The sequence below is a fragment of the Phascolarctos cinereus genome, unplaced genomic scaffold (assembly GCF_003287225.1).
Source record: "Phascolarctos cinereus isolate Bilbo 61053 unplaced genomic scaffold, phaCin_HiC Scaffold_1;HRSCAF=81, whole genome shotgun sequence".
In the NCBI taxonomy this organism is placed as follows: Eukaryota; Metazoa; Chordata; class Mammalia; order Diprotodontia; family Phascolarctidae; genus Phascolarctos; species Phascolarctos cinereus.
In genome coordinates this window covers 227,497,430-227,523,959 of record NW_027555514.1, presented here as the reverse complement: position 1 = coordinate 227,523,959, position 26,530 = coordinate 227,497,430, and the positions used below count along the sequence as shown (strand labels likewise).

General features: G+C 41.0%; 1 protein-coding gene across 2 annotated transcripts in view; it reads left to right on the top strand.

Annotated features, from left to right (window-relative positions):
• Positions 1 to 26,530, top strand: part of PPM1H (protein phosphatase, Mg2+/Mn2+ dependent 1H) — a 310,397-nt gene that overhangs the window by 212,854 nt on the left and 71,013 nt on the right. For both annotated transcript variants that reach the window (XM_020990179.2, XM_020990180.2), the window contains 2 exons: positions 5,062 to 5,146; positions 23,187 to 23,305. In XM_020990179.2, coding sequence (XP_020845838.1) covers positions 5,062 to 5,146; positions 23,187 to 23,305 — 204 coding nt within the window. The remainder of the gene's footprint in view (positions 1 to 5,061; positions 5,147 to 23,186; positions 23,306 to 26,530) is intronic.

Sequence of the window (26,530 nt, the reverse complement as noted above, 5' to 3'; positions counted from 1 at the left end):
TTCTAGCCCAGTATTTTGAAGTTGGGGAGAAATCAGGCTGGGAGGGATTAAGTGAGATTCCCAAGGCCATAATATATGTAATAAGTAATTGGCAAAGCCAGGATTTGAACCATTTGAACCATTCTAAGACAGAGGGTAAAACAGTAGTGGCAGAAAACCCCTTGCTTCTTTACGGCTCTGTTGGGCACCTGGAGTCAGGGGATGGGAGGGATAGATGGCCATCTCCTATTTCTGAGTAGTATGTGCCAAAGGACTTAAGCTGTCTGGGCGCCTTTGCCCAGGTAACTCCTGTACTCATTGAGAAACAAAAGGACTGGGAGGTGTTCCAGATAGACTAGCACTGTGGTGAGAGGAGCAGATTTATTCAGGCCTGTATGTAACCTCGGCATCAGCTCTGTTGTAGGGTGGGAAGACATGTGTATGGAATCATATGCACCCAGGATGCAGAAAGAGAGGAAAGGTTCAGTAACTTGTTCCCTGTGTTGGAGTCCACTGTTCACCCTCAGTAACAACATGCTCCCCTTCTACCACCCTTAACCTTTACCCCTGCCAGTTAAGATGAATTTATGGTTTTATGTTCACTTTTTATTGTCTTTAACTTGAACTTTTCTTTGGGAAAAAAATGTTTGTCAACAGTTGTACTTGAAAAATATCTACTGTTTTTACCCACTGCTTTGCCATTCTTCTTCCTCCAAGGTTCTGGCAGAAGGGGGCATATGTCCCACAGTTTGGAAAAGTAAATTAGTGGACTTTGAATTCAAATGGGAGAGATGCTTAGCTATTATCTTCCAAACGGCCTTCTGGAGAAATCTGACTTTCTGCCATTGTCTCTTACCTGTTATAGTGGGCAAAGCACTAGGATGGGAATCAGGGTTGCAAACAGGCTTGATAGAAGTGAATTTCTCACTGTAATCTGTCTTGTCTGGCCGTTTGCTGTTGCAAAAATAAAAAGGGGAATCATGATACCTCTTCTACCTCAGGGCTGGAACCGGCTCTGAGAACCTGACCCTTTCTGATCCCACTCTGGGATGGGTTAGGGTGCCTGCTCCTGGCCCCACTCTTTCTCCCTTGCTGCCTCTCTACTCCTGGTTCTCTGATTCTCAGGTCTCTAGTGGTCCCCAGCGCCTCCTGAATTCCTGCTTCATTCACCCTTTCTATTTTTACCCATCCTACGTCACATTTCCCATCTGGATGTCTCCATTCATTGTCATTTATTGTTTAACTCTTGCTGGGCAGTTTGTCGTATTCCAGAGAGCCCTGGACTTGACAAGACTGCCACTTACTGACTATATAGCCTTGTATAAGTTCCTTGATCTCCTTGAGTCCCAGGCAGCTTGGCCTAGTGAGTAGAAAGCTCAGAAAGACCTGAGTTCAAGTCTCTACTCTAACACATACTGGCTGTGTGGGCACAGACTGGGCAGGTAAGTCATATAACTTCTCAGCACGGTAGGCAGCACTTTTTTAAAAAAAAATTTTTAAGGCAGTTGAGGTTCAAGTGACTTGCCCAGCACACAGCTAGTAAATTATCAAGTGTTTGGTCTGAGCCCGGATTTGAACTCGGGTCCTCCTAACTTTAGGGCCAGTGCTCTATCCACTGTACCACATAGCTGCCCCAGGCAACATTTTTTAAAAAATTAATAATAGGGGCAGCCAGGTGGCGCAGTGAATAGAGCTCTGGCCTTGGAGTCAGGAGTACCTGAGTTCAAATACAGCCTCAGACACTTAACACTTACTGACTGTGTGACCCTGGGCAAGTCACTTAACCCTGATCACCTCACCAAAAAATAAATAAATAAAATGAAAATGAAAAATTAATAATGTTATTTGTCTTTCATTCTCAAAGAAGAACAATGACCTCACAAAGGTGATATAATAATAATAAAATGTACTGATATCCTTTGGGTTTTTTTCATGTCCTAAATTTCCTCCTGTAGCTCTACTCCAACCCCTCCCAGGGAGCCATCCCATGTATCATAGAATTACTTTACTAATTATAAGTTATAGATTAGTTACAAATTTGCATTTGAAAAAGAGGGCATTTCCCCATATCAAGGAGATGACAGTTTTGGGGCGGGTGAGGGGGGGAATGAGAACAATAATATTTGTACTAAGTCTATCCCAGGACCAGAAATTATGCCCTGTAGACCTGATGATTTGTGACTGAGGAGTGCCTCCTCCCAGGGTCCCACTATTCAGACTGTTTGACTCCTAATATTAGCCAAACTAGGGATCTGTATGTGATTTAATTAGTGGAGGTACTCCCTTCACAAATGCATATTGTAAATACTTCCCCCACCTCCAGAGACTTGATCTTTGAGGGTTGCCAAGGCTGAAAAATTCATCACTTTGTGGCCAACTTAATGGCGAACCTCTCTAGACTTAGCCAGATTGGTCCTCAGACAGCAGAAAGACACTTTGATTACAAGGCCAGTGCTTAAAGCCTTCCCAGCTTGGCTAAGACTTAACAGAGCTCACAGTCTGTCAGTCACCTCTTTGCCACAATGACTGATTAGAAGGTTTTAATGGAGAGTGGCTGAGTTCTAGTTCCAGAACACAAATGGCCAAGCATGAGAGAAAAGAGAAGGAAAGTCCTCTTTACCTAGTGCAGCCCTAGATAGAATTGGTAAATAGTCAAAGCTTGGCCTTGACACATTGCCGCATCAGGTCCACTGGTCCCGAATGTCCTCATACTCCCCTAGGACACCCCCCTCTTTACACTTGGGCACCCCCACCCCCTCATCACCCCTTGCCCTACCTGCTCTTTGCACACAGAAGTGCTCCGTGTTCCAGAATATTCTGCCTTCCTTCTTTCCATTCCTCCCCAGCAAAAACAAAAACAAAAAATTCTTCTTCCTTCCAAGCAGCTGGCTTAGGAAGGTGTTATAAAGAAAGCAATCTGATTAAACTAATTTACTCTTTCACGGTAATATGAAGGACTGATAGGCCCCAGTCCTCCCAGAGCCATTTGCATTTTTAAAAGAGGATCCTGATTAGCCCAAATGAAGCTCTAATTGGTAGAATTTCAGGCAGCCTTACCAAGTGAATTGAATAGGGTTTAAGCAGTTAGGGGGAGATCTGTTTGGGCAGGGATGCCAACCTACAGGTCTTCCAGCTCTGTGATAGGGTCCACTCTCTTGGGTTATTTCTTCCTGTCATACCTTTTCTGTTTCTTAAAACCACAGATTCTCTAAAAGCTCCTGCTTTTCCTACCTCACGTTAACTTCTATGGCAATAGAAGAAGGAGCCTAGTGTGATAGGATGGGAGGGGAGTGATGGTGTAGATAGAGACTGTTATTGTTGTTCAGTTGTTTGTGACCCCATTTGGGGGCGTTTCTTGGCAAAGATATTAGAGCAATTTGCCATTTCCTTCTCTAGCTCATTTTACAGGTGAGGAAACTGAGGCAAGTAGGGTTAAGTGACTTGCCCAGGGTTACACAGCTAGTAAGTATCTGAGGCCAGATTTGAACTCAAAAAGATGAGTCTTTCTGATTCCCAGCCCAGTCAGTGTTCTATCCACTGCACTACCTAGCCGCCCAGACAGAGGCTACTCTGCAGGCAACATCTATGAGCTTGTCTGCCAGTTAAGTCAGTAAACAGGTATTTATTAAGCTCTTATGTGGCAAATTCTGAGTATACAAAGAAAGGCAAACTCAAGGATCTTACATTCTAATGGGAAAGGCAATTTACAGAAAGATTACATGTAAGACAGAGTCGGTGAAAATGGAAAATAACTTCAGAGGGAATCTAGGTACTGCCAATGTGCTGAGTTGAGGCCACTTCAGTTTCAGCTGGTGTGGCTGATTCCATCAACGAAGACTTACTTGCCACTTATATAAAGGAACTAAAGTGTTTGAGGTCAGTTTTGAAAAGATCTTGAAGTGTTTATAGTCCCCCATCTCATAATCATCCCTTTTAATAAAAAGTTGACTAGGTTTGTATAGACTGGAATTCACGAAGGCATTATTTTGTGTGTTTTGAGAAGGGCACCACCCAATTCCAAATGAATCAATATCTGGAACATAGTTAGCAGCAGCAAACTCAGGGCAGAATAATAGCCACGGGGATTCAAGCAGGGGAAAATGGTGGTTAAATAAATCAGTCCTATACATAGGTTCCCAAAGTAAGCCATACTGCCCCCTAGGAGGTGCTGGAATGATGGGGGAGGGCAGTAGTAGCCTCAGGTGCAATTGTGGGGTATTAAATAAAAATAAGGGAGTGGTGGAAGCTTAAGGAAAGGAGAAAAGAAAGAAAATTTTGAAAAACTGTTCATACGCATTTCTTCTGATGTTTCTTCAACAGAGCTGAAAGTTGTAGTGATTACATTATTTTCCAAATAAACACAAAATGCAAGTTATAACTGATCAGTGGTCAAGTCAGCTGACAGGTCTTAACAAGCAAGTGTTGGCAGGCAAGCCTGTCTCACATTGTCAGAAAGTCCAGCAGGCATCAGCAGAAATACCTGCATGTAATGATTTGTTTACGATAGGATATTAATATAGTTACATGACTCAGTATTGCATCATCGAAATTTCAATGCAGGAAAAAACCCACAAATTTACAATAAATTGTTAAATTTAAGATGCATCATTTTAAAAAATGTTATATTTTAGAAATGATGCAGATTTCAAAAAAGAATGTTAAAGGGTTAAAGAAAGATTTCTCTAGGAGGGTGCTGAGTAATTTTTTTTTTAAAGGGCAGTAGGCCAAATAAGTTTAGGAACCATTGCTATAGAATTACGTGTGGACATTGGGGTTTGGGGCAATGAGTTCTCATCAAGTCCTTGAGTCCAAAATAGTTCTCAGCTCATTTGGGCATCCGAATTTTGTAAGCTATAAGGGTGAGCTGGGCAAGGCTCTTTTGCTATGCTATGAGGAAAATCATCCAGATTGAAGATTTTCTGATTTGCATACTGCTGGGTTTTGTGGTGTGGTGGTGGTTTGTGTGTTTTTTAAATTCACTTAATCTGTGGTCTGAGACAAGCTGTGTGTCGTAACAGGAGGAGACTTTTCTTTTTTTTTTGGCCCAGATTGGGAGCTGATGATGTTTTCTTACCATTTCAGAGCCATCATTGTTAGGAATGGAGAAATCATCCCCATGTCTTCAGAGTTCACGCCAGAGACAGAACGCCAGCGACTCCAGTACCTGGTAAGAATCAAACTTGATTGAATACGGCAGCGTGTCAAGAGTCTCCGTGCGTCACCCCTTTTGTAAGGAAGCATGAGCATTTGCTTCCAATATAGCAAGGAGCCCCAAACCGGCAGATGTTTTGTGGTGTTAATGCTTCCTCATGCACCTTCTGCCTGGAGAAAGCTTGTTGGCGTTGCATAAAATGATGTGATCCAATCTCCCTCTGTGGTTATTAGTGTGACTGATTGTTTTTCTTTAATTTTTTTTTAAATATGAAAAAAAAAGTTAGAGTCCTTTGGGGTCTGTGTGCATGTTTATATCTGTCATTTCCTGACATATTCCACATTGAACCCTTCCTGGTAACAAAGGAAAACAGTTCAGCAAAACTGACTGGCTGACAAAAGCAATCACATCTCATGGTGTACGCAACATTCTGTACCTATAATGCGCCACCTCTACAAAAAAAAAAATTGTGCTTTATCCTCTGTCCTCCAGAACTAAATTTGATCAGTGCGAGTGAATCTGATTTCAGCTGCCTGTTGGCATTGTTTTCATTTACATAACAGCAGTCCGTGTGTACACTGTTCTCTTATTCCTCTTTCCTTTGCCCTGTGTTACTTGATTCAGGCCTTACCAGGTTTCTCTGAATTTCTCATGCTCATTTTTTCCTTTGCACCACAATAGCATTGTGATACATTCATGTACCATGGTTTGTTTAGCCATTACCCAGTCAACCCATTTGGTTCTAGTACTTTGCTGCCACAAAGGTTGATGCTGGACATATGGGAGACCTTGGCCCCGTTAACCTCCTGGGAGATGTGCCCACTTTTATGCCCCGATTTCTTACAAATTTAGTTTGATGTGAGAGTATGGATACTTGAGTGACTCTTTTCATTTAATTACAATTGTTTTCCTGCGCATTTGGAATGGTTTACACCCCTATCAAGTATTGATGACTTACTGTGGGAAATAGGATTTTCTCACATCTATGGCCAGTATGTTATAAGCTGGAGGAGAGGAAAAAACAAAAAAATTTTATACATTTGGGGGGAACACACATTTGACACCCTCCCTGTGGCCCCTGTTTTGTCCAAATAGGGGCATTGGAACTTTTACTAATACCATAGAAGAAAAGATTTCTGCCCTCTCATAAATACTATAAATTTCCTCTCCCTGACTCCCAGCTCACATTTCTTTAATGGGAGACATGTACCATTTCTTCATCCACTCATTTGACACTTGGAGGACAAATCTGGGGAGTCTTGGGGGACAGGGAGCTGTTTGTCCTTTGAAGCATCTCTTAGGAATTATCTAATTGACCCATGAACCTTTTTTTAGGAAAGGAGATGGAGGGGGGAAACTGCCCTGTGAAGGGATATTAGATTTCTCAGAGCTTTTCTATTCTGTTCTCAGATTTGACTTTCCTCTCCTAAGATGCCCTGTCCTGCCGCCAGACTCCCAGGACAAAGATTTCTTTAGGGTGGCTTCCTTTGGGCACTCCCCCAAGGAATGCTGTTGCTAATCTTGAATAGCAATTCTCAAATTATAGAACCAGCTGTTTTCAGTCTGTACAGCTAGGTGGTGCCACAGTGCATATAACACTGGGCCTGGAGTCAGGAAGACCTGAATTGAAATATGGCCTCAGTTATTTATCAGCAGGGTGATCCTACTCAAGTCATTTCACCACTATCTGCCTCAGTCTCCTCATCTCTAAAATGGGGATAATAACAGCTCCTACCTCCCACGGTTGTTATGAGAATCAAATGAGATACTATTTGTAAAGCACTTTGTTAAAAGCACCACATAAATCATAGCCATCAGTATTGTTATTGTTTCTTTGCATTTTGACTTTGATGTATATTGTTGCTCAGTCATTCAGCTGTATCCGACTCTTTGTGACCCTGTAGACCCTACTGTCCGTGGGGTTTTCTTGGCAAAGATACTGCAGTTGCTTGCCATTTCCTTCTCCAGTGGATTAAAGCAAATAAAGGTTAAGTGACTTGCCCAGGGTCACACAGCTGATATGTGTCTGAGGCCAGATTTGAACTCAGGTCTTCCTGACTCCAGACCCAGAGCTTTCTCCACTGAGCTAACAAGCTGCTTCCAGGCAGCAGCCCAGACATTACATACATACATACATACATACATACATACATGTATTTGAATCATCTGTTTAGAAACTGTATCTGTAGAACTACAAGCACTTGACTTAATCTAAATTCCTCCATGATTGGAATACTTTCCCCATGTTGTTCAGAAATCTTCATGTCGCTCTTCTCTGAGCAGTTGGTCCAGTAAGTTGGTCCAATTAGAAATGGAATGCATAAACATCCTGGTTTTCTGCCTTTTTTGTTGTTGTTGTTCCAACAGGCAGAGATTGGTCATTTCTTAAGAGGCTGTGTGCCTTGAAACTGTCAAGTCCAGCTAGGGTATTCATGTTGCAAAAGTCTTACCTCTTCTACCTAAATCTTTGCTTAAAAAAAAAAGTGAGGTCGTTAAGGAATATTAGCAGGTTTGTTGCAAAGAAGAAATTGTAAAAGAATTGAGAACAATGAGAAGGAAATTTGGTCTAGGTTCTTTCTGTTTTATAAAATGTCATGCCTGCAAACAAGGAAAACAGCTCATAGAATGTGACAACATTAATGAAGACAAACAACTTGGAAAGACATAAAAATTCCAATCAACATAGTGACCATCCATGAACCAGAGGCCCTATGACGAGGCATGGTACCCACCTCTTGACACAGAGGTGATAGATTAAGGACACACAATGAGACTAAATTGTTTGGACACAGTCAATGTAGGGATTTGTTTTATTTCACTGTATGTACTTGATACAAGGGTTTTGTTTTACTTTCTTTTTTTCCGTGGAGGGTAGAAGAGAAAATAAATTTTTGATTGAGAAAATATTTTTAAATATTTTAAATATTTAATTGTTATATGTAATATATTTAAAATATTTAAATTTTAAATATTATTTAATTAGTCATTTCCCCTTAAACTTTTCCTACATTGAACTTTCCTTTCTTTTTTTTAATATTTTTCCCCAGTTACATGTTAAAAATTGTTTTAACATTTTTTAAAGTTTTGAGTTCCAGATTCTATCCCTCCCTTACCTCCTCCCTTCCTGATATGGTAAGCAATCTGATATAGGATATACATGTGCAATAATGTAAAATATTTCCATATTAGTCATTTTCTTCAAGAAGACTTAAAGGAAGACAGAAAGATAGGAAGGGAAAGAAAAAAAGAAAATTAGTATGTTTTAGTCTGTATTCAGATAGCATCAGTTCTTTCTCTGGATGCAGATAGCATGTTTCATCATGAATCCTTTGAGATTGTCTTGGATCATTGTATTGCTGAGAATAAGACATGCATGTGAACTCTCCTTTCTAATAAAGAAAATCATTTGGGCAAAACCATCCTCTTTAGTGACTGCATCTCTCTTAATGTATACTCCATTCTCTGTCTGTAGTCCCTCACCTTTCTACGGAGAGAAGAGGAGTGTTTCATTATCAGTTCTTCAGGACTGAGATGGGTCATCACAGTTCATCAGACTATGGCTACCTTTTGGTGTTGTTTTCATTTATTTTGTGATTGTTGGGCTTATCTCTCTTCTGATTCTACTTCTTTCTGCATCAGTTGTTATGAATCTTTTGTGGCTTCTTTTCCAGCTCAAACACCAACTAGTTATAGGACTCCAGGAAATTCAGTCAACCTCCCTGAGTCTTTATTTCCATTTCTTAATAAAGTAATAATGTTGGCCACAACTTAATAGTCATAGGCATTGCACAGCTACCATGGTACCAAGCACGTATGACAGTAGATATAACAATTAGACCAACTCTCAATTGTCCATCTGGTTATATATCATAGTTCAGACCACAGATATATTACTGTTTTCCATTACTGTATTCCATACTGTATATGTTAATATACTGTACTCTAAGTATAACAAGCTTAATTCTATCTTCACCATTTGGGATGTGCATACAGTGTGGATGAGGATGAACGAACATGTGATTTGGTGACCATTCTAGTAGCCAATGGAGCTGTATTAAACAAATTCCGTGATTTGTAATTTCCTATTTGACTCCACTGGCCTGACTAAAATACCACTAAAAAGTTAAATATTTATTCCCTAGTCACTGGTTAGATCACATTTTATTTTTACGACGTGATGGAAATAGCATTAAGATTTCAAAATACCCAGGTATTTTTTTTTAATGTCCTTTACTGGGAACTGTCAGAAGTTCAAAGACTGCTTACTCTTAATAAATTATTTAGTGATTTCACCAAAAATATAATGAATGGAATTTAGAATTCAGGGAGTTTGTGTATGAAACATGATAGATCACAGATTTAGAGCTTGGGAAGAGTCCCATTAGAGGCCATCAGATCCAACCTCAATATTTTATGGAATCTACAAAATATGAATCATAGTATATCACATAGCATAGAATCAGTGAAATAAATGAAGAAACAGGTTTTATAGAGATAAAGTAACTTTCCCAGAGATACACAGTCAGCAGCTAAATGTTTTAAAGTATCAGTGATGGTTGTTCTTGGCATGCAAAATTTAACTTTTTTCAAACTGTTTGATGTGATAAGGTAACTTGTTTCCTGACCTCCTTGGATGTTTCATTTGGATCTGTGGGGAAGTCTGACATGAGCTGTTTTTCACGCAAAAGGACTAATTTAGCAATGCTGTGGATTATGACTTCATCTTGGTCAATGTGGCACGTTTGTGGTCATGGAGATTTCCATTGTCTTACTGCCTTGGCAAATCTTTTTTTTTTTAATTTTAACATTTTATTTAAAGTTTTGAGGTTCAAATTCTGTCCCTCCTGACCCCCCCCAAAAAAAAACAGTAGGCAGATATAGGTTATACATGTGCAATTATGTGAAACATTTCCTTATTAGTCATTTTGTCCAAGAAAGCTCGAATAAAAGAAAAGAAAGAAAGTGAAAAATAGCACATTTCAGTCTGTATTCAAACAATATCTGTTCTTTCTATGGAGGCAGAAAGTATGCTTCATCATTGGTCCTTTGGGATTGTCTTAGATCATTGTATTGATGAGAATGGCTAAGTCATTCACAGTTCTTCATTTGAACAATATTGCTGTTACTGTGTACAATGTCCTCCTGGTTCTATTCACTTCACTATGCATTAGTTCATGGAAGTCTTTCCAGATTTTTCTGAAATCATCTTGCCTATGATTTCTGATAGTACAATAATATTCCATTACAATCATACACCACAGCTTGTTCAGCCATTCCCCAGCTGATGGGGATCCCTTCAGTTTCCAATTCTTAGCCACCACAAAAAGACTGGCTCATAACTTTCTTTTTGGTTTCTGTCCTTTCCTTCCTTTTTATCTTTCCTTCCCTGCCTTTAAAAAAAAAAAAGACTAAGTCTTCCCATCTCACCCAGGCTTACTCATGGGCCCAATCAATCCCACTGTTCAGGAGCTTTGACTTGCTCCATTTCCAATTTAGGCTGGTTTGCCACTCCTTAGGCAACCTCTCCCCGCTCTCATTTCCCCTTCCCACCAAGAGCTCACCATATGGATGTAAACTTTAGGACAGGCATCTAATTGCCCTTAGCCCACAGTGGCTCAGAATTCTCTAGCTCAGGAGATCCTCCGGTCTTCAGTAGCTTGTATTATAAGTATGTGCCACCATACCTGGCAGAAGGAAGGAAAGAAGGAAGGAAGGAAGGAAGGAAGGAAGGAAGGAAGAAAAAAGAGGGAGGAAGGAGAGAAGAAAGACTGTTATTTCTCATCTTTCCATATTGATCAATTAATAAAATATTTTGAGGGCACCCAACAAGCTAGACCAAAGGGATTTTTTTTTCCTTTAACAGAACGATGACTTTGCAGAGGCAAGAAATAACTCTGCAGAATTAACTGGTCCTGGCCTACAGCCTTTACTTACATGGGGCTCATCTCCCTGTGATGTTGTAATGTTTTGTATCCCCGTTGAAATACATGACTGACACCGCACCCACCTCTGTTTCAAGGTGACAGTCGGGACCCGATCCCTAGGCTGGGCACTTTGATAGCTTGGAGGTGGGAGAGTAATGGCTTTCGTCTGTTGGGTTGAGACGTATTTATAAACTCTGATTTGATTACATTAAGATGTGCCAGTATCATCAAGCTCCAAAGAGTGCTTCCATCCCAGCAGAATAATCCAAGCCTGCAGCTGTTTTTCATCAGGGCCAGTGTACAGAGCAGATGAAAGTTGGTTTCACATGCACATTTAATACACATAAGTGCAATGTCATCTGAAGTGATTCCTTGCAGCGTCCTCAGAACCACAATTTTAGATTCTGTATCTGTAAAATGACTTTGTCGTCTTCCTGTTTTCCCCAGTGCCGGATCTCAGAAAGGGCTTCAAGTGAGCAGCCACGAGCCGGCCTCTTAGCTCTCTGCTATTCTTCATGCTGCTCAGTAGTGACTTAGGAAGAACATACCTTAAGCCCGAACCCTGCTTTAAAGATGGAGTGTAGTCATGAGATGAACTGGCCTCCTCCCTACCTTCCACTTAACCTTGAGAGAGATAGTTGTTAAACTGAGTGAGCCTGGCTTCAATCAGGAGGCGTGATAGCAGAGCTTTATCTTCTCTGTGCTCTTAAAAGAGCAGTTCACAGTGTGATGGAAGATTAGACTCTACTTTTTGTGTCCCCCACTGCAATCCCCTTTCCCCTCCCTTTTCATCCTTTCCATAAAATTGTACAAGTCTAAAAATATTCTAATAAAAAAAAGGCAGTAGAAAAAAAAAACAACAGATACATTTTTCATATCTACCATGAGTCCTGTTTTTCTGGATTTTTAGAGCATGGTACTGCTCCAAGGAAAGGTCCCCCTTCCGCTGTGGCAGCCCTTGTTTTGATCCTGCCCCCCACCTCTCAAAAATATTCCAGCTTTTGTTTTCTGCCAGTTCTGGGGTAGGGGATAGGTGTGTGGCTTTACCCAGAATTTTCTATTTTCACTTCTCATACATGAAATAAAAATTAAGGATGTGCGTATGTATGAGGGAATTGGATATGGAGATGAAGACAGGTGTCTTTTGTTACCTTTATGAACACGTGTTCTTTCTGTGATTTAACAGAAGTGACGTGTGGCCTTTGTTGTTACGGTTAGCCCTTTACAACTCCAGGTCCCATGCTGTTTTTTGATGTGTAAACTCCCATGTTGACCTAGACAGTGACGTGCAGAATTTAAAAAGTTCCTAAGAGCATGTTCTTGAAATCCTATGTTTTTAGATAAAGTTAGGAGTGATTCCATAATAGAAAAGTCCTGCTCATGTTATACCTTAGACTTCCCCAGTTTTACATTTCTCCTTTAGTTTTTCTCAAAGTCAGAAATAGGAGAATTCTTTCTTTAAAAAGGTGTGGTCTTTGTAAATCAAGCACGGAGCCCTGGATCTCAGGGAGCGATCTCATCTGAGCATTAGTCCTCTGGTAGTTTTGCCAACAACACTCATTATATTTCATTTGTGACCTTAGACTTTCTCTGCCCGTTGAATTGTTTTGAACTGAAAACATTCTAATCCCTCCTCTGCCATAATATGATGGATCCTTGCCATCCCCTTCTCCTTTTGCCTTCAGTCTTTCCCAGCATCAGGGTCTTTTCCAGGGTCCTGTCTTCTCATTATGTGGCCAAATAGGTGAGGCCAAATGAGGGTGGTTGGTCACCCTTATTCCATCTTTAGAGAGAGCAGAGTTCCCATTTTCTTCAAAGAAAGTGGTTAGGCCTTTGGTAAGGGAGAAAAGCGGTTGTTTCAGAATTGATAGTTAACAAAAGTGACTTTAAACTAAAATATTGTCAAATATGAATACTAAAGAACTTAAGAAAAGGAGGGTAGGCAGTGCTTCTATACCTCTTGCCCCCAGATGCAGGTGTCTTCCCTTTCATGGTTACTCTATATCTCCTTCATGTATTTTATATATTCACTACCAATATGCATTTAGCACAGTGTTTAAAACATAAGAGGCACCTAATAAACATTTAATTTTATTTGTGGAACCTTTTTAAATGTGCCCTATTATGGAAACTCCCAACTACTTTAAAAGGTCTACATTTCATTTATTGAGTTCTTTAAGTTGTTTAGGATTTGTATCTCATCTATTTCCAAAAATAATTTGAGATACCTTCCTTGCAAAATCAAACAGTAAAAAATTATATTAACCCCAAAAATTATTAAAAAGGAGCAGAAACATAGATATTTCTAGGTACCTGGGATGAGTTCATCACTAGACTTAAATTCTGAATTTATCTTTGAGTGATCAAGCAGAAGATGAAAAAGGGAAATATATCAGACTATATAGTTCTTAGCATCTGACAGAAGGAAGGATATTAGTTCATGTGAAACATTTCCATTTTCTTTATTAGTGTAAATGTAACCACCCACAAACATAAGTATTTAATCACGTAATAGTAAGAAATCATAAACCTTTATTTTAACATATATATGTTAATTTTAACAAAGTAGTAGCAAAACTATCTTGCCCCTTCTGAACTTTCTTCTAGTCTATTTTTTCCAGTTTTATTGCTGTTGTTATTATTAAACTTAGAGCTGGAAAGAAATCACCTTAGAAATCAACTAGTCTAATGCTCTTGTTTAACAGAAGAGGGAAATTGAGGCACAGAGCAGTTAACAGACTTGTCCAAGTTCACATAAACAATAAACAAGTTTTGCCCTCTGAACCCCCAGGCCTTCTGAGGCCAGAACCCCTGCTTTTGCATTACCACAACTTATTTCCACGGTCATCAGTGAGGAAAATACTTTTTTCCTGGCACTGAGTTTAAAAAGGAATCACATGGCTCTGTTAAGACACGTTGGGTAAAATAGCATCTTCCATTTTGGTGTCTCAAAAGACGTAGAAATATTGTTCAGATAGACATTTCCTGTATCAACCCTCTGTCGAGGCAGAAGATGTTAACATGCTAAATTATGATTCATTGAAGGCAGGGAGAACTGAGATAATGTGGTCCAGATTCACAAATTCAGGAGTGAATATTAGAGGTAATATTAAAGCCGAGATAAGTATACCTGGTCCTTAGGGAGAGGGACTGAACCTATAATTTAATTGGTAAAGGGGGAATTCCCTGGTGAGGAAACACTCTCTACCAGTATAGATAGACCTCTTCTCTGCAGTTGTTAGAGCCAGGTAGGTAGGTACAGTGGATAGAGTGCTAGGTCTGGAATCAGGAAGACTTGGACACTAGCTGTATGACCCTAGGAAAGTCACTTACCCTTTGCCTGCTTCAGTTTCCTCAACTGTAAAATAAAGATGATAATAGCACCAACTTCACAGAGTTGTTGTGGGAATCAAATGAGATAATACTTGTAAAGGTACTGTGTGCCTGGCACATAGTAGGTGCTTAATAAATGCTTGTTGCCTTCCTTTAAAGAAGTGCCTATATCCCTATATAGGTTGTGACTAGGGTCATACAGCCATTATATTTCAGAGGATCAGATTGAACATCAGTGTTCTTGACTCCTAGGCCAACACTACTTTCTTATCACCTCACTAGTTAGAAAAAGTCAGCTCCTCAGAAACTAGTGGTAAGGTCAAAAACAAAACACAACAAAAAAAACCCCAATAGAAACCCTATTTCTACTTATTTCATTGGAGAAAATTAAGGCACACTCCTGGAGGAATCCCCTTTTTCACCCACTTGCACCCAAATTACTAACCCCTAAATAACAGTTTCATGAAGAACACTTCCTGGGAAGAGAAGGAGATGGCGGTGGGGATGAGGTAGCAAGAGGAGAAAGCTGGAGTTGGGCTAATCTGCTGCCTACAGTGCAAGAGAGAACTTACCAGACTTAGGAGCCTCCTTTGGACTGTGAACTTCTTCATCTGATTCTGAAGTAGCTTGCCTTAATTTGGGGGGAAGATCTGAAGTCATAGTTATGAGTTCAGACTATGAAGGAAATGAAAGCTGGCCTCTTAAAGCTTTGAAACCAACCGTGGTTGTCCTGAGATAATGATTCCAACACGTTGTCCTCTTTCTCTTATCACCTGAATGTGTGTATGTGGAATATGTGTGTGTATGTGGAGAGTGTGTGTGTGGGGGGGGTACCTGCTCTACAGGTAAGCTGTCTGTGATAGTGGAAAGTAGCCCATTGAAGGAAAAATAGATAAAATTTCATTTTTTGTTGTTGTTCAGTCATTTTTCAGTTGTGTCTGACTCTTCATGACCCCATTTGGAGTTTTCTTGGCAAAGATACTAGAGTGGTTTGCCTAATTATAAAGCACTTACTGCGGTGCCTAGAACATAGTATAAATGTCAGGGTTTGGGTTTTTTTGGTAAATTTATAAATGTCAGTTATGATGATGAAGAAGATGATGGTGGTGTTCTGAGACTTAGCAGAAGTTTAGAAATGGCTTTTTAGAAACCCTGACTTCTTACCTGCAAGACAGCCCACCTGACACACAGGGTACTGTAAATAGTTTAAACATTTTGCACTAAAAAGGATCTACAAATAAACTTGAAGAAATACTCACTTGACACCCCTGAATCCTGTACCATGTAACGTAGAAGATAGTGGGGTTTTTTCCCTGCAAAAGTTTTAAAGTGTTAGAGTTGCTAAGTAACCAACTTATATACACACTCTTGTTAGCTCGGCTCACCTTCCTGGGCCCGAGATCCCTTCCAACCCTATACTTGTATATAAAAAAAGCTCACTTGAAAACATGTCCTCAATAATTGACCACAGCAGCTTCCAAACTGCCTGCCTGGTGTTTTTTGTTGTGACAGCAGAGAAGTGTTTGGACTCTTTGAAGGGTCCAAAGAAGAGGGGCAGTGCTTCTGAAAGCCTAAATGGAGTGAAATCAAAGCCAAATACCTTTAGTAGAACTTAGAGCTGGCCTGTAGGAATCATTTAGGCCAGAGATGTGCTGGTAAATGTTTAACAATCAGCTGGTGGGGGAGAAGGGAGGGAAGGCTGAGAGCTTGTATGCATGACACATTTTTAAATTTAATCTGCATTATTAAAATTTCTCCATTAATGTCTTAAGTCTGGACAGTCAACAAAGCAATAAATCAAACTGTGGTTTGTAGAATTTGCTGGTTTCCAAGGTTGTAAATGTTCACATTGAAAATTTAACGATCAGCTTTGGGAGCCCCATTCAAGCAGGATCCAGCAATACCCTTGATCTAGTCCAACCCAGCCCCACTCCAATTTTACATGTAAAGAATCTGAGCCCTGGAGGGCAAAGTGACTTTGCCTCCAAGGTCACCCCAGGAAGAAAGTAGCTAAATCAGGATTTGAACCCAAGCCTTCTGGCCCCAAATCCATGGATCTTTTCCTTCTGCTATAACTGCATTCTCTCTTATTGAATGAAAAAGAGGACTAAATTACTGTTAGACTGAGAACATTCTTATGGGATAAAAATATTTCATAGATCTTTTACTAATATGTTGCAAATATGTTATACTAAGGTGGTTTTACAAGAATTTTATATAGACTATATGTGTGTGTGTGTATATATATATATATATATACACACATATGTTTTTGTTCAGTCATTTTTCAGTCCTATCTGACTCCAGTTTGAGACTCCATTTGAAGTTTTCTTGACAAAGATACTGGACTGATTTGCCATTTCCTTCTCTAGTTCATTTGACAGATGAGGAAACCAAGGCAAACAGGGTTAAGTGACTTGCCCAGGGTCATATAGCTAGTAAGTATCTGAGGTCAGAGTTGAACTCAGGTCTTCCTGACTCCAGGCCTGGTGTTCTATCCAACTGTGCCACCTAGCTGCCCTCTCTGTGTGCACACATAGAGCCAGAGAGAGCACTTTATGATTTATAATGTGATTTATAATTTAATTATTACTTTGACTTTCTAAGCTAAGTAGACATCAGCTTGGATGAACACCAAGATCTCATGCAACTCTTAAGATCCTGATTTTACTATTCCAGTATAGTTTTTGTAAAAAAAATACATTTCAGAGAAAGTGGATTCTTTCTATCTTTACTTTGCCCTCCAATTCTGTTAGATCTAGGCACCTCTCTTTTATGATTTCTTGAAATGTGATATCCAGGTTTTTTGTTTGGACCTGATTTTCAGGGAACTTAAACTCTCTCTCTCAACCTGTTTTCCTTTTGATAGTAGATACCTCACTTTTTTTTCCTTCAGACTTTCAATTTGTTCCGCTATGTCTTATTTTCACCTGGGGTCATTGATTTCTTATTGCTTCATTACATTTTTCAGGGAGTCCACTTACTTGAGTAAGATTTTCTACTTTCTATTCTAAGCTATTTATTCTTCCATTTTTTTTCCCCTTCCAGAGCACTGAGTTGAGTTGTTGTTTTTTGTTTTGTTTTGTTTTTTTCATTTCATCCAGCCACACTTAGATGCCTTGTGGCCAACCCATTCTTTTATCTAAGGTTCTACTTAAACTTGTAAGTTTACTCTCCTCTTTTGGGTTAACCTTTAAGGCCTCTATTAATCCACAGTATTCCTCTGTTTGCTCATAACTCCAGCCATAGTTTCTGGATTGGGGTTTTGTACCAGGGTCCTCTCTCGAACTCTTCAGTGGGCTGGGCAGGCCGAGTTTTCTTCTGTCATTTGGATTTTGTGCACTTCTTGTATATTTCTGGATGTAGTGGCCAGGACTAGTGGCCTCTGACCCAATCCCTGGCTTCTGCCTCCTCTGTCAGCCCAGTGTAGGTATTCACCTCTACCCTCTATCACTGTCTCCTTTCTCCCCAACTGGGAGTTGACTCCATTCCCTGTTGTGAACCTGAACAGGCCCCACTCAGATGTTGATCACATTTGTCTCGAGCCTTAGTCACCCTGAATATGTACCCACTTGTTGAACTGGTCTTTTCTCTTTCTGCCACTCTGTAGAGTCATTAATTGTTCTCTCCCATCTTAGGGACTGGCTCTATCTCACTGTGCTGCTTTGATAAGCCATGCTCTCACCCCTCACGTCCTCCACCCCTGTCTAAATCCTTCTTTGAGCAGCCTCTCCAATGCTTGTGGCTGTCTTCTTGTGCAGTCCTGGTCTGGATGGAGATGCTTCTGCTGTCTCTGTTGGGTGGTTTTGATCATTTTCTTTCACCCTTTTAGATATTTTGCTAGAGTATATGTGAGAGAGCTGGGTTCCTCCTCAAGCTTTCATGTTGACATGAAACCAGAAGTAGTTGTTATTGATACAGACAAATATAATAACAACAACAGTAATAAAAGATTAAAACATTAGATACTAAATGAAATTTCACTCCTTGGCCCCTTTTACAGAAGACTGTTTGTTCTTCCATTGTCCAGATTTCTAATACACCCTAGTCAACCACTAAATTTGCCCGGAGAGTACATGTCCACTCACTCTGGGAGCCGTTTCATATATCTCATATGGATGGTGGGAGATGACAAATTTAAACTTCCCAGGCCAGGAGTACTGCTGTGGAATATGCCTCAAAAATTACCTAGATCTTAGAGGCTTAATTCAATCACTTTCTTGCTAGCAGGAAATGGAGAAGAAGAAAAAAATCACCAAATGGGGTCTTTCTTGCAGTATACTGATTAGAATGTTGCCTCGGGCAAGCTTTGACTGGTGAAGCCACATTAACACCTGGATGCTGGGGAAGGGCTGGGAAGAAGCCTCTAGACACCTTCCATAAATCTGTTGTCCTTGTGTTACCCACTCCACCTGCTGGGGAAACCACCTTGGAAACAAAACCCAGGCCCGTTTGAACCCTGTCCTGGGGCTTGAGCCTATTCTCAAAGCTCAGTTGAACGAGAAGAGGCAGTGGGGCAGCTTTCATGCAAAAAATTCTCTAGAGTAAGAATTGAGTTATTTTTTAAGCAGGCTGAGTTTGACTTAGAACAATTTGGAAGGACACGTACCACGTCATAATACATCCCTTGCATGCTTCCTGAGCTGAAGTGGAGTGGTATCTCCCAAGGCTGTAGACTTTGACCTTTTTGGCTCTGTATAGGAAGCCGTATCTTCTAGGGCCTTGCCAGATAGACTCTTAAGAGGTATTAAAGCTTTCTTTAAACTTGATTGGCTAAAAAGATTGGTCCAGGTTGTTTGTTTCTGTTTGCCTGAATTTTGTTGTTGAGTAATTTTTCAGTTGTGTCTGACTCACTGTGACCCCATTTGGGGTTTTCTTGGCAAAGATATTTCAGTTGTTTGCCATTTCCTTCTCCAGCTCCAGATGAGGAAATTGAGGCAAACAGGGTTAAATGACTTGCCCAGGGTCACATAGCTAGTAAATGTGTGGGGCTGGATTTGAACTCAGGTCTTCCTGGCTCCAGGGCCAGTGTTCTGTCTGCTTTGCCACCCAGTTGCTTAAATACAAAAGGCCAGAAGGAGATCCACTTGGCTTTCTGACTTCTGACCTTGGACCTTGAACATGACCAACTCAGAGAAACTGTGTCCAGAGGAATCAGCATGGTGTCCTCACTAAATGCCTTTGTTGCAGATGTTTTCCCTGCCATGGCAGTTAACCCTTTGTTAACTGTTGAGTGACACTTGTCTTGTCTCATTCCAATATTAGACCTAAACAACCAGAAGACTGGCCTAAGTCAGGCCCAGCCCATGGCAGATGCCAGCCATCATCATCACCATCACCACCACCATCGTCGTCGTTATTGTTGTTTAATGTGTACAGACCTAGAAATTAAAGGGGTGGGTAAGTCTGAGTGACATTGGCTATAATCACCAGTTGTCTTATAAGAACAGGTCTTGTTATCAGATGTTTGCAAGCATCAGGTTTCAGAAACCAAGATCCACTTGCTATGCCATAAGCTTCAATTCTATAGAGACTGTGGAAAATTAAAATTTATAACATAGCAACTGATTGTTGGTTTCTAGAATCTGATGTGTAGATTTGTGATCCTCTGTCACCTAGAGGGCGATGAAGGAGTGTACAGTGGGCTTAAGCAGGCTGTGACACGTTGTAAGTAAGGAATTGTGTAACAGAAGCAACGTAAAGGACATTATGAGAGAAATAGGAGATCAGGGGAAAAAAGATGCACCCGCCACATAACTAGGGTAAGGAATAACTTGATTGACAGATGATATTCTCCATTGGGATCCATACAATATCAAGAGAATATGAAGAAGGGCCCTAAAAGGTTGCATGGATACTCTGTGGAAGATTTATGGGAGGACACCTAAAAGTGTCAAGCAGATAGGATGGACGTTCATGGATGAGTTGCAATCTACATCATTGAAAACCTGCTCCAATGAGATCACTGATCCATTGAAATATTGGCCTATGCATTATAAGCTGCCTAAGATGAGAGGGGAAATGTTTTAGTCACCTTTGCATCTTCACCATTGTCTATTATGATGCCTTGAGCATCGTAAACACTTAAGAAATGGCTTGTTGAATAATGAATAAACTGATATTTGGGAGTAGCTGAATACAAGTTGTTAACTCTTTCCATGTGAGGACACTGGCCTCCTTGTGTGCCTTATACATCTCCGGATTCCAGGCATTTTTACTAGCTATGCTGCGTTCCTGGGATACTCTCCGTTCTCATCTCTGTTTCCTGACTTCCTTGAAGTCTTTCAAGAACCAGCTAAAATCCCATCTTTTACAAGATGGCTTTGCCGACACTAGTGAATATAGTGCAAGGCCTGGAGTCAGGAAGACCCATTTTCTTAAGTTCAAATCTGGCCTCAGACACTTACTAGCTGTGTGGTCCTGGGCAAGGCACTCAACCCTGATTGCCTCAGTTTACTCATCTGTAAAATGAGCTGGAGAAGGAAATGGCAAACCACTCCAGTATCTTTGCCAAGAAAACCCCAAATGGGGTAACAGAGTCAGACACAGCTGAAGAACTGAACAAAGTGCCTTCCCTCTATTGATTATCTCCAATTTATCCTGTGTGTGTCTTGTATATAGTTGTTTTCATATTGTCTCTCCCGTTAGACTATGAGCTCCTTAAGAACAGGGACTCTCCTTTCTCTGCATCCCCAAGGATTAGCACATTGCCTGGCACGTGATAAATGCTTAATAAATATTTATTGATTGGCTGACTCATTGAATTTCTAGAGAGCTCTCCAGAATTCCTCAGACCTTTGGCTTTAGGTTGAACCTGGGACTTCCCCAGGGGGGATACTCTCCCATCAACATATCCAAAGAAATTAGGATCCTTATATCCCAAATATCCCTGGCAAACAGCCCATTCTTGAATTTCTGGGAACCAAGTGTCTTTTAAGCCTGAAAGTTAGCCTATTGATCGTGGGCAGCAGCCCCAAGCCTCAGTCACTGTCACCATAGCATTAAGAGCCCTCAATCCAAGAGGATCCTGAAACCAAAGCCAGATGAGGAATGACTCTCAGACCCCAAGATACCTGTCCCCCCCCTCCCCACTCCAGACTCAGGAGTTTGCAGCCAGCCTAGCTCTCTACCTCAAGAACTGCTTGCCACAGCTGACTCTCAACATGCCAGTAATAAGTAATGGCTTCCAAGCTAATGTTTTCTATTATCATAGCCCCAGTGGAGGTTACTCAGAAATCTGCAGCAATTGAAGATGCCCATTTTCCACCCAGTTAAAGACACCATCCCTGTTCTAGTGCATTCATCTTTTGGCTCCTTGCAAGGCCCCTGCAAAGCAATAGCAAAAAAAAAACCCATATACTCCACCTAGCCAATTAGTAAACATTAGCTGCTTATGTCTGAGGAGGGGGTGGGCAGGAATAAGCAATGATGCAGGTATTTATGGGGGGTACAAAAGCCAGCACTTAAGCATTTCACTTCAGTGGATAGCTGGGTTTGAATTTTGAATGTGACAATGAGTCTGTTTGTCTCAGAGTAATTCCCTAAGTGGCTGTTTGTTCAAGACTTTGTAGCTCGAGCAGAGATTTGGTGGGGAGAAGGAAGAGACCATCTGCTCCAGTATGGCCCTGCACTTACATGATCAAATTACCGCTGAGCGGGATGGAGAAGCTCCAATAGAAAGTTCCTGCCTGGTGTCTCCAGCCCCAGCCTGCATCACTTAGTCCGTTGTATTTATTGGGTAATAAATATGCAGACACATGGTGAGATGCAGTGTTCATTCTGTGTAGACAGCTTGCCCAGAGCCCACAAAGCCAAGGAGAAAAAGGTCAGGGTTGCCTTTCCTGCCCCCCCCTTTTTTTAATCCCTTGGAGAAGGAGATTGTCATAAGAGGGTCAAGGTTTACACCCCAAATGTGAATATCTTGCAGCTCAGTAATGTGCCAGGCAGAGGCTGGAAACTGCCTCGGATTTCATAGATTGGATCACCTTATTTTAGAGTCAGGGTAACAAATGAGCCCAGAAGACAGACAATGAACCTTGCTATCCACTTCCTGACCAAGAAACGATAGACTTGAGGTGCAGAAGGAGACATACATTTTTGCACGTGGACAATGTGGGAGTTTGTTTTGCTTGAATGTGCATATTTGTTATAATGAGTTTTTTCCTTCCTTTCCCCCCTCAATGGATGGAAGGATGAAAGAAAGAGAGAATAGATTTTTGTTAATGGAAAAAAATGGATTAAATTTTTAAAAAGGAAGTGTCTAAGCAATAAGACATGGCCAGTGTGGGAGGTTTGTTTTGTTTGAACGTGCATATTTGTTATGATGAAAGTTTTGATTTTCTTCCCTCCCCCCCACGGATGGAGGGATGGGGGGGGAGAAAATAAATTTGTGTTAATTTTTAAAAATTAGATTGAATTTTTTTAAAAGAAACATCTAAGCAGTGGGACTTTTTTTAAGTATCAAAATAAGAATAGTGACTAGGACTGGGGAATGCTTTGGAATATCCATCTCAGGCCTTAATAAAAACAAATGTGCTCTTGTATTCTTTAGCACCAATTGAAAAGTCAAATTGCCTTTTCTTAACTTGTATAAATTAATGATTTCGCAGAGTACTTTTCTGAGAGCACTCAGTTTCTAAAACCTTTTTCCTTTGTTGGGGGAAAAAGTCTCGGGTTTGTTGTTGTTTCTTTAAGCATCTGCCTGGATTTGTAAAACATTCAGCAAGTGTGTTGTTTCATGCCCTAAATGTGAGGTTTGTTTTTCTTTTCCCTTCTCCTTTTCTCCTTCCCACTATTAGGCTTTCATGCAGCCTCACTTACTGGGAAATGAGTTCACACATTTGGAGTTTCCAAGGAGAGTACAGAGAAAAGAACTTGGAAAGAAGATGCTCTACAGGGACTTCAATATGACAGGCTGGTAAGAACACGTCCCCTCCTTGGTATGAGTAAAGGAAGAATCCTCAAAAAAAAAAATCCAGTGCCTTCGTGGTAAAGGAAAAGGAGCTACACCAGGGATGGAGAGCTTGCGGCCTCGAGGGCACATTGCCGCACTTGAGGACCTAGAGCACCTTAGGACCACATTTGTTGGGTTTTGTACTTGTTTTGTAGTGCCCCCTATGGGTAGTACTTCTAGTGTGCACTTACTCATGGAAGTTATGTCCCCAGAGGTGGGTGGCTGCACCCACCCTTGTGCATGGGTACTTCTTTAAAAAGCAAACAAACAAAAAAAGTGCTCAAAAATCTCTGATGCTATGTTTTTCATTAGCAGTCAGCCTTTAGACACAATTAGCTCAAAGCAAAAGCATTTGCTAAGATAGTAATTCTTCCTCATGCACTCCCTAACATTTATATAGCCCCTACTATGAGCCAGGCACCGTGCTAAAGACTTTACAGTTATTATTTCATTTGACCTTCACAACAGTCTGGGAAGGTAGGTGCTATTATTATCATTCCCATTTTACAGATGAGAAAACTAAGACAAATAGAGGGGAAGTGATTTTCTCAGGGCCCCACAGCTAGTAAGTATCTTAGGCCAGATTTGAACTCGGGTCTTCTTGACTCCAGACCTGGTACTTTTGTCTGCTGCCACCACCAAGCTGGCATAGAAGTAGCCTTAAGATATTCCCTATTCGAAACCTAGAGTGTACTCTCCCATAAGCACATACAGCATTCAGAGGAAAAGTGGGTAGTCTAGACGTAGAGTATAGTGGTACTGAGACACATCTGTGTAGGGGACACCTGTAGTCAAGGTTACGTGCTCCCTAGACCCGAGACCTTGCTTCTCCTTTGTATCCCATCTGACCTGTGAGATATTCACTGAGGCCTGGACCTCCAGAATCTATGCCTATGTCTCTGAGGGAGTTAATCCATTCATCTTTGGAAGTCCTGCCTTAAGGTCTGTGGTCATTAAGCCATTTTTCAGTCATGTCCAAGTCTTTATGATCATGTTTGGGGTTTTCCTGGCAAAGATATTGTACTGGTTTGCCATTTCTTTCTCCAGCTCATTTTACAGATGAGGAAACTGAGGCAGACAGGTTTAAATAACTTGCCTAAGGTCACACAGCTACTAGGTGTCTGAGGCTGGATTTGAACTCTTGAAGATACGTCTCCCTAACTTCAGGTCCAGCACTCTATCCACTGTGCCACCTAGCTACCTTCCTTAGGCATATTGATTAGCGACCAAGTGAATGCAAACTAGCCCAGAGTATCTACAATCAGTGCTTCTGTCTGCTGTCTGGCCCTAGACACTAGACCTTGTTGCTTCTCCAGCAAAGTGCCTAGACCATCTTGCCATCTACCTACTGGTACATTGCATGTTTTCTACTTTAGACCTCATTCAGTCCTTGGTGGACAGGTGTCATTATGTTCCTTTTCTTGTATTCTTTAACTCGTTATGCCCCACCTCCCACCCTGGAGCCCCAGGAAAGATTACTTAAAGTTTAGGTTTTGGCTTATACCTAGATCCACCCCAAAGCAGGGAGTAGAAAGCTACATAGGGTATATTCTAGCTCAGATATGGGACAGCTGTTTCTTCCACGTAAAAGAATTGCCCAACTTAAAGGCTCTCACAAGTCTATATTGATAGAGATTTAATTTATAACTACTATTATAATTAATAATTAGTAGTATGCTATTATAACCATAATAACTTATACCTATTATTCTATGCTCCCAGGAGGTTAAGACTTAAACTGAGGCAATTTTGGGACTATTCAATGGGAATTGTTATATTTCACCCCTCTTTGGCTCAGTTTCCCTCCAAGTCCACATCCTCTGCCAAGCTGGGGCAAGGCTTGGGCTCATTCTCTGGTCCTTGGTCATCCAAGAATTGTTGTGTTGCCTGTAAACAAGGCACCTCCCATACTGTGTAAGGACTCAGGATCTCTGGACCTCTCAGACTCACAAGTCAGTGCCCACACTCAACCCCCTCAAAACATAAAATAAAACAATCAGCTAGGAGCCCAAGGGCCAGCCAGGGTCAGGCTTGTCACCGTGCCATTTGAGCCCCATGTGGTTAGGGGTGGGCAACGGCAAAGCTCCCTCCCTCACCCCTCCGGGGAGAGGCTTGAACAGTTATGATGTGATGCAGATGGGAAGAAGAGAAACTAAGGGTGGATCTTTCCTTTTTAAAGCCCCACTGAATCAGTGATTCTTCTTGTTCAATAAGGAGATGCTCTCTAAATAAAGGAAAGGTTTTTTTCAGAATTAATGCCAGGAAATGGGTGGGAAATACAGTTGGAAAGATGCGGATAAGACCTTAAAGATCAAACAGAGACGTTTGTGGGCAGTAAGAAAGCCATGGGGATTTATCGACCAGAAAAAAGGGTTTAACCTGGGCTAGTTCGCCAGCAGTTTGTGAGAGGGGCTAGGAATGAGAAAGGCAGAAGTCAGGACATCTGCTATAGGGGGTGATGAAGACTTGAACTTAAGGGGATGGCAAAAGAAATTGAAAAAGGACAGGATGGAAACCAGAGCAGCCAATCTGAGGACTGATTATTTCTAGGAAATAAAGGAGAGAGATGAGTCAGAGATGCTTCCAGGATGACCTGTTGATAAAGTCTGGAAAGGTGAGAGGCGACAACCACTTGGGAGCGGAGAGGTACAAATGATGAGGTCCTTTTGCTCTTTTTTTTCTTCCTTAACTTGACTTTCACTTACCTTATTATTTTATTTTGAGGGGACCAAAGATGGTGTTCAAACATCCCACACACATACACAGTCTTCTCAGCATGCCTCTAGATGACGGCAATGTTGGTCAAGTGGGTTTGGGTAATGGTAGACATTGAAATTCTAGGTTCCCAAGCAAAATTGGGCTGAACAGCCTTCTTCTACACCCCAGCCTCCAGGAAGCAGGGTCTCCACACACCAGTAAGGAGGCAAAGGAAAGATAGAGAGATGATATTTACCAGAAAGAATTTTTAGTAGTAACTTTTCCTAACCCCTAAACACTCAGATGGGTTTCAAAAGTATCAACTCTAACTATACCTAGAAAAATGTAGTGCTTCTAATTAGACACAGTATTAGGTCAGCTTTCTCTTGTATGTGTCACTGGAAATGGAGAGCGTGGGAGAGAATTCGGGCCTTAGAAGCCTTGCCACACAACAACTAACTATGATTATGTGGCTTTTCAAGAGGGATGGTG